This window comes from Sabethes cyaneus, chromosome 2, assembly GCF_943734655.1.
Source record: "Sabethes cyaneus chromosome 2, idSabCyanKW18_F2, whole genome shotgun sequence".
NCBI lineage: Eukaryota > Metazoa > Arthropoda > Insecta > Diptera > Culicidae > Sabethes > Sabethes cyaneus.
In genome coordinates, this window is record NC_071354.1 from 213,991,984 (window position 1) to 214,001,781 (window position 9,798).

General features: G+C 44.0%; 1 protein-coding gene across 1 annotated transcript; it reads left to right on the forward strand.

The window, feature by feature from the left end:
- Positions 1-1,649: 1,649 nt before the first annotated feature.
- On the forward strand, positions 1,650-2,192 carry LOC128738083 (mucin-22-like; the record flags this gene model as incomplete). The annotated part of the gene is made up of 1 exon (XM_053832928.1): positions 1,650-2,192. A coding segment is annotated over one exon (543 nt), but the record flags the coding sequence as incomplete, so codon positions are not given.
- Positions 2,193-9,798: the final 7,606 nt, after the last annotated feature.

Here is a 9,798-nt window from a genome sequence, read left to right on the forward strand (position 1 = left end):
GAACCACGTCCACCACAGAAGGGACAACTACGACAACAGCAGGAACTACTACAACTGTAGGAACCACGTCCACCACAGAAGGGACAACTACGACAACAGCAGGAACTACCACAACTGAAGGAACCACGTCCACCACAGAAGGGACAACTACTACAACAGCAGGAACTACCACAACTGAAGGAACCACGTCCACCACAGAAGCGACAACTACTACAACAGCAGGAACTACCACAACTGAAGGAACCACGTCCACCACAGAAGCGACAACTACTACAACAGCAGGAACTACTACAACTGAAGGAACCACGTCCACCACAGAAGGGACAACTACTACAACAGCAGGAACAACTACAACTGAAGGAACCACGTCCACCACAGAAGGGTCAACTACTACAACAGCAGGAACTACTACAACTGAAGGAACCACGTCCACCACAGAAGCTACCACTACGACAACAGCAGGAACTACCACAACTGAAGGAACGACGTCCACCACAGAAGGAACAACTACTACAACAGCAGGAACTACTACAACTGAAGGAACCACGTCCACCACAGAAGCTACCACTACGACAACAGCAGGAACTACTACAACTGAAGGAACCACGTCCACCACAGAAGCTACCACTACGACAACAGCAGGAACTACCACAACTGAAGGAACCACGTCCACCACAGAAGGGACAACTACGACAACAGCAGGAACTACCACAACTGAAGGAACCACGTCCACCACAGAAGGGACAACTACGACAACAGCAGGAACTACTACAACTGAAGGAACCACGTCCACCACAGGAGGGACAACTACTACTACAGCAGGAACTACTACAACTGAAGGAACCACGTCCACCACAGAAGGGACAACTACTACAACAGCAGGAACTACCACAACTGAAGGAACCACGTCCACCACAGAAGGGACAACTACTACAACAGCAGGAACTACCACAACTGAAGGAACCACGTCCACCACAGAAGGGACAACTACTACAACAGCAGGAACTACTACAACTGAAGGAACCACGTCCACCACAGAAGCTACCACTACGACAACAGCAGGAACTACTACAACTGAAGGAACCACGTCCACCACAGAAGGGACAACTACTACAACAGCAGGAACAACTACAACTGAAGGAACCACGTCCACCACAGAAGGGACAACTACTACAACAGCAGGAACTACTACAACTGAAGGAACCACGTCCACCACAGAAGCTACCACTACGACAACAGCAGGAACTACCACAACTGAAGGAACCACGTCCACCACAGAAGGGACAACTACTACAACAGCAGGAACTACCACAACTGAAGGAACCACGTCCACCACAGAAGGGACAACTACTACAACAGCAGGAACTACCACAACTGAAGGAACCACGTCCACCACAGAAGGGACAACTACTACAACAGCAGGAACTACCACAACTGAAGGAACCACGTCCACCACAGAAGGGACAACTACTACAACAGCAGGAACTACTACAACTGAAGGAACCACGTCCACCACAGAAGCTACCACTACGACAACAGCAGGAACTACTACAACTGAAGGAACCACGTCCACCACAGAAGGGACAACTACTACAACAGCAGGAACTACCACAACTGAAGGAACCACGTCCACCACAGAAGGGACAACTACTACAACAGCAGGAACTACCACAACTGAAGGAACCACGTCCACCACAGAAGCGACAACTACTACAACAGCAGGAACTACCACAACTGAAGGAACCACGTCCACCACAGAAGGGACAACTACTACAACAGCAGGAACTACCACAACTGAAGGAACCACGTCCACCACAGAAGGGACAACTACTACAACAGCAGGAACTACCACAACTGAAGGAACCACGTCCACCACAGAAGGGACAACTACTACAACAGCAGGAACTACCACAACTGAAGGAACCACGTCCACCACAGAAGCGACAACTACTACAACAGCAGGAACTACTACAACTGAAGGAACCACGTCCACCACAGAAGGGACAACTACTACAACAGCAGGAACAACTACAACTGAAGGAACCACGTCCACCACAGAAGCGACAACTACTACAACAGCAGGAACTACCACAACTGAAGGAACCACGTCCACCACAGAAGGGACAACTACTACAACAGCAGGAACTACCACAACTGAAGGAACCACGTCCACCACAGAAGGGACAACTACTACAACAGCAGGAACTACCACAACTGAAGGAACCACGTCCACCACAGAAGGGACAACTACTACAACAGCAGGAACTACCACAACTGAAGGAACCACGTCCACCACAGAAGCGACAACTACTACAACAGCAGGAACTACCACAACTGAAGGAACCACGTCCACCACAGAAGGGACAACTACGACAACAGCAGGAACTACTACAACTGAAGGAACCACGTCCACCACAGAAGGGACAACTACTACAACAGCAGGAACTACTACAACTGAAGGAACCACGTCCACCACAGAAGGGACAACTACTACAACAGCAGGAACTACCACAACTGAAGGAACCACGTCCACCACAGAAGCGACAACTACTACAACAGCAGGAACTACCACAACTGAAGGAACCACGTCCACCACAGAAGGGACAACTACTACAACAGCAGGAACTACCACAACTGAAGGAACCACGTCCACCACAGAAGGGACAACTACTACAACAGCAGGAACTACCACAACTGAAGGAACCACGTCCACCACAGAAGGGACAACTACTACAACAGCAGGAACAACTACAACTGAAGGAACCACGTCCACCACAGAAGGGTCAACTACTACAACAGCAGGAACTACTACAACTGAAGGAACCACGTCCACCACAGAAGCTACCACTACGACAACAGCAGGAACTACCACAACTGAAGGAACGACGTCCACCACAGAAGGAACAACTACTACAACAGCAGGAACTACTACAACTGAAGGAACCACGTCCACCACAGAAGCTACCACTACGACAACAGCAGGAACTACTACAACTGAAGGAACCACGTCCACCACAGAAGCTACCACTACGACAACAGCAGGAACTACCACAACTGAAGGAACCACGTCCACCACAGAAGGGACAACTACGACAACAGCAGGAACTACCACAACTGAAGGAACCACGTCCACCACAGAAGGGACAACTACGACAACAGCAGGAACTACTACAACTGAAGGAACCACGTCCACCACAGGAGGGACAACTACTACTACAGCAGGAACTACTACAACTGAAGGAACCACGTCCACCACAGAAGGGACAACTACTACAACAGCAGGAACTACCACAACTGAAGGAACCACGTCCACCACAGAAGGGACAACTACTACAACAGCAGGAACTACCACAACTGAAGGAACCACGTCCACCACAGAAGGGACAACTACTACAACAGCAGGAACTACTACAACTGAAGGAACCACGTCCACCACAGAAGCGACAACTACTACAACAGCAGGAACTACCACAACTGAAGGAACCACGTCCACCACAGAAGCGACAACTACTACAACAGCAGGAACTACTACAACTGAAGGAACCACGTCCACCACAGAAGGGACAACTACTACAACAGCAGGAACTACCACAACTGAAGGAACCACGTCCACCACAGAAGCGACAACTACTACAACAGCAGGAACTACCACAACTGAAGGAACCACGTCCACCACAGAAGGGACAACTACTACAACAGCAGGAACTACTACAACTGAAGGAACCACGTCCACCACAGAAGGGACAACTACTACAACAGCAGGAACTACCACAACTGAAGGAACCACGTCCACCACAGAAGGGACAACTACTACAACAGCAGGAACTACCACAACTGAAGGAACCACGTCCACCACAGAAGGGACAACTACTACAACAGCAGGAACTACTACAACTGAAGGAACCACGTCCACCACAGAAGGGACAACTACTACAACAGCAGGAACTACCACAACTGAAGGAACCACGTCCACCACAGAAGCTACCACTACGACAACAGCAGGAACTACTACAACTGAAGGAACCACGTCCACCACAGAAGGGACAACTACTACAACAGCAGGAACTACTACAACTGAAGGAACCACGTCCACCACAGAAGGGACAACTACTACAACAGCAGGAACTACCACAACTGAAGGAACCACGTCCACCACAGAAGCGACAACTACTACAACAGCAGGAACTACCACAACTGAAGGAACCACGTCCACCACAGAAGGGACAACTACTACAACAGCAGGAACTACCACAACTGAAGGAACCACGTCCACCACAGAAGGGACAACTACTACAACAGCAGGAACTACCACAACTGAAGGAACCACGTCCACCACAGAAGGGACAACTACTACAACAGCAGGAACTACCACAACTGAAGGAACCACGTCCACCACAGAAGGGACAACTACTACAACAGCAGGAACTACCACAACTGAAGGAACCACGTCCACCACAGAAGGGACAACTACTACAACAGCAGGAACTACTACAACTGAAGGAACCACGTCCACCACAGAAGCTACCACTACGACAACAGCAGGAACTACTACAACTGAAGGAACCACGTCCACCACAGAAGGGACAACTACTACAACAGCAGGAACAACTACAACTGAAGGAACCACGTCCACCACAGAAGGGTCAACTACTACAACAGCAGGAACTACTACAACTGAAGGAACCACGTCCACCACAGAAGCTACCACTACGACAACAGCAGGAACTACCACAACTGAAGGAACGACGTCCACCACAGAAGGAACAACTACTACAACAGCAGGAACTACTACAACTGAAGGAACCACGTCCACCACAGAAGGGACAACTACTACAACAGCAGGAACTACCACAACTGAAGGAACCACGTCCACCACAGAAGGGACAACTACTACAACAGCAGGAACTACCACAACTGAAGGAACCACGTCCACCACAGAAGGGACAACTACTACAACAGCAGGAACTACCACAACTGAAGGAACCACGTCCACCACAGAAGGGACAACTACTACAACAGCAGGAACTACTACAACTGAAGGAACCACGTCCACCACAGAAGCTACCACTACGACAACAGCAGGAACTACTACAACTGAAGGAACCACGTCCACCACAGAAGGGACAACTACTACAACAGCAGGAACAACTACAACTGAAGGAACCACGTCCACCACAGAAGGGTCAACTACTACAACAGCAGGAACTACTACAACTGAAGGAACCACGTCCACCACAGAAGCTACCACTACGACAACAGCAGGAACTACCACAACTGAAGGAACGACGTCCACCACAGAAGGAACAACTACTACAACAGCAGGAACTACTACAACTGAAGGAACCACGTCCACCACAGAAGCTACCACTACGACAACAGCAGGAACTACTACAACTGAAGGAACCACGTCTACTACAGAAGCGACAACTACTACAACCGAAGGAACAACCACAACCGAAGGAACCACGTCCACCACAGAAGGAGCAACAACTACAACTACGTCTACTACAGAATTAACAACATCTATTGAGACAACAGCGACTACTGTGAGCGGCCTAAATGATCCTTTGTCGTTCTTTAGTTTACCGCATTCTATAGCTAATACAATTTCAACTGTACTTCCTGTTACACCTTCTGTCAATCCAGTTGAACTATTCAGCCTGCCTGAAGTCGCTTTTGTTGGAACAAATCAAGCAATATCTACTTCAGTGATTACTTCAACAGCCGCATCCATTTTAAGTCTTGCGAACGACCCACAGCAAAGTACATTGATTAATAACACATTAGAGTCAACGGTGGCTTCACAGCCGACTACTCCTGTGAATTCCAACATGAAGCCTTTCGAAAATTTGCTAAATTCTCTACAAAATATTTTCACTTCGTTGGGTAATCTCAACGAGCTGCTAGGAACCGACATCAGCTCGGCGAATGAGGAACTTAGTAAACCAAGTTACGGTGTTAACTACCATCAGCAATATAATTCCTTGCACTATCAACCACATTCCCACTATGGCAAACGACAGAGAGCGGTAGAATCTAAGAATCTAGCGGTAGAATAAACGTGTCCAGTGGGTGGAAAACGTATAGTAATATGCTACTGGATGTTTACTGGATGTGTCCATCATAGAGACGAAAATACAGCATTAGATCCAACTTTGATACGGATTTTATTCTATTCTAATTATAACTGATCGATGTGTTTTATTTGTGCTAACTTAAATTGGTTCGGAGAAAAAAAAACAGAATTATGGCTGCGTTAATGTGAGATAAGGTAAGATAAGATTAGGAGAAAAAAACCAGAATTATTTCGTTTTGTTTTTGTGAATTTTTTTTAGGTTAATGTGTAGAAATAATTGAAACGCTAATTGATGCGATTAAACGAATAGTTATAATTTTGCTGCAAAGACTGTTTGCATTTGTATATATTAGCACATTTCTTAGAAAATTCGGAGTGTCAGTCAGTTTTACCTATGTGAATGCGCGTAATTCAGAATACTTTCACATTTATCAGATTTCGAATGAAAGCAGCGAGCAATCAAAAGTAAATTGTCAAGAAATTCATGAGAATAAATGGAGACAGAAACCATTGTATCGTTTTGCCCAATTTATTTACATCCTTTTCGGATCTTTCCCGAGACCGACAGCTATTGGCTGGCAGCGCACATGTTGGCAAACCATGCGGCATTCGGCCGGTTATTTCGTATAACGCTTAGATTAATATTTTTTAGTGCAGCGTGCATCAACCAAGTAAAAATAACTTTAATTATAGCAATAAGAACGGGGCATTAACGAACACATCTCTAAACGCGTGTCTCGTCATCTTTGGTGTAGTGAGAATAAGGGACTCCTGCAGAGTTTATGCATTTCTTGCACATGGACCGGCTAGCGTCGTATCGGTAAGCTCTGTCTTTTTCATGGTTTGTAACAGTTTATCCAAAACAGACAGAAATAGACATCATCACCAGTGCCAGCCAATGCAAGCTCTCACTTAGAACTAAAGTGCTGACAAAAAAGAAAAATTATTGTTGCACACTGCAAAAAACAAAATCAACACGAAAATACACGCATTTCGTGTCACGATTAAGTACATCAGTGGAATGCGAAAGACGGTATTTTGAGGGTTCATTTTAGAAAGATTTTTTGTTGGCATTGCTTTGATCGCTGTTTAGGATGCGTACATTCAAAATAATATTGATTTTTGTTGAAAATCAAGCGAGTCAGTATGTAAACAGTAAAGTACAAGGGAGCAGCACAAAGCTACCGAATAATGAGCATCTTTGAAGTCCCGTCGCATTTTTGCGATGAGCCCAAGTTGCTTGCTTGCCTTAGTGACAATTTCTGTACGGTACCTATCAAACGTCAGCTTACAGTCCAGGATAACACTAAGATCGTTAACTTAGTCGATTCTGCTTAACGCTTGCCCATTAATAGTATACTCAAAAATAATGGGCGATTAAATTCGGTGAAATGTAATTACCTCACACTGCTTTTTATTAGCGGTGCTTATTATTAGCAAATGTTGTCACGTCACGTCACGAACTTATCTAATAAAATCTGGAGACGATAACGATTCCCGATGCAGTGAATCATAAAATAATCTTTAGGTCATTGACGCAAACTAGTCGGAAACCGTTTTCTAAGGTATATGCTGCGTCGTTGAAAAAAATTATGAAAATGAGAGGACCAACAGTGCTGCCCTGTGGTACACCAACTCTATCACACAAGAATGACTTTAGCCACGTACTGGAACTATTTAGTAATCTCAAATACTTATAAAACTTCTAATAACAGTGACTTTTTATTGATTTAGTTTGAGAAGCAAAATTCTACCTCAGCAATAGGAACAACGGACGAATTTTTTGCACCGATTATAAGGATATTCAAATGCACAAACATCACTGTTCTAGTAAAATAGTAATATCTACAGTAATATTATTCTTACAAAAAAGTACAGTTCAACTAATCGATATCAAATTTTCTCACCTTTAATGTGAAAAAAAGAGATTTAAAATTGATGCACTGCAGCTGGAGATATTTGTATTTATGTACACTCAAGTCTTTTTATTTTTACGACTTTTGAATTAACGCGGATTTTTTATGACGATTTTCGAACCAACGTGGTTTTTTTACAACATTTTTCGAATTAACGCGGTTTTTTTAAACGGTATTATTTTGCACGGCACGTAAAATAATACTGGAGTATACATGTACTTTCTCTTTAAGTAAAATTTCAACTTTTGTGCATATCTCAAAAACTATTCTACTTTAATTTTTTCTGACCTCATTTCTGGATTCAGTGGCCAATTTTACAGCTTACTGAGTTTACTTTGTTTGATTTTGTTAACTAGTGTTATAGACTCCTTCTCTTTCGGGCCCGCCCCTAATTCTGCCCCGGACGACAGAGTGTTCATGAAGTGTTCGCACACCAGCTGTAGTTTAGGTGGCACATGTATTAGTTTCATTTTTGAACAAAGCTGCGATTCTTACCACGAAAATATGGCGTCCTGTCAGGGACCTGATTTGGGTTATAGACAATGTAATAGATACAACTTCTTGAAAGTATTGGTGGTTCGACTATGCCATTTGAAATTTAAATTTTTTTGGTAAAATAGCGATTTTCTAACACCACTTTAGGTGCAGCTGGTAGACGCTTGTTTCTATGGTTGTGCTATCCCGCTTTCTAAGTTAGTCAAATATATGAAATTCCTTATGCCTTCAACTCTGTGCTCTGACCGGTTAAGCTAAAAATGTCTCGAAAGAGTCCGAACCCCAACTGCTCTGACCATGGAAAAATATACCAAAATCAATAGTAACATCAACATCAAATAGGCTGTAACTTTATTTTTCAACATTGATCTACCAAATTTGGGAATTTCCCACAATTGGCAACCATCTCATGGCTCTCAGAGGCCATATGGCCGATTTCATGTCCTGGACAAGTTCCTCCGAAATCCGTACCGCGCCTGGATCAAAGAAGAAAATCTCCCAGGGGCCTGGAGCCGGAAGCGGCAATTTTAGGATGCTAAAAATAATGTAGACCTTAGAGGAGTTAATATATTAGATCTCACAAACATTAATTGAAGCGTATATCCCAGTGAACAATAACAATATATTGTGTTTAGCTGCGCCATTCACGGAGCACAACTTTAATATTTTCCTACGAAAGTTGTTTGATTTACCCGAAGTGACCCAAAATTGAAAAAAAATTGAATACTGTAAAATTCTTTTTTTTAATTTTTCATAACTCGTTATAAATGCATCCTAGCGATAGGCGATAGACAGTCTTCAGAGAGCTTTAAGTTGTGCAAAGTTAGTGACCAGAATCGATTTTTAAATGCTCTTTTTAAACAAATCATTATATTTCGCAATTAGTAAGAGATAGATAGTTGCTATAGTCAACAAAGTTGCTCATTATAGTGCGTTCTACAAGTTTTCTGAAGAAAACATTTTTTCGGACTCCATAAAGTGAAACAAAAGTTTGTATTACCCTAATAGTCTGATTTGCTATGCTTTATTAAAAAATTTCCTAAAAGACCACACTTGAAAAAGCACGCTTTTTTTACGCAATAGCTAATAGTCGCATTTTTGCGATTCGGCTCCACTGTTCATTGGCGATCCTGCCAAATTGATCCGTCGGTGTGTTTATGAGTGTAAAATATTTGATTTGCAATTGATAAAGGAGGTTTGTAGCACGATCGGAATGGCGACCGACAGGCTGTTAAGCAAAAGTAGTAGGTACGATGTCGTTGGAGAATTTCCGCTGCAGTTAGTTTGAAACTGGCTTAAAATTTCGTACGG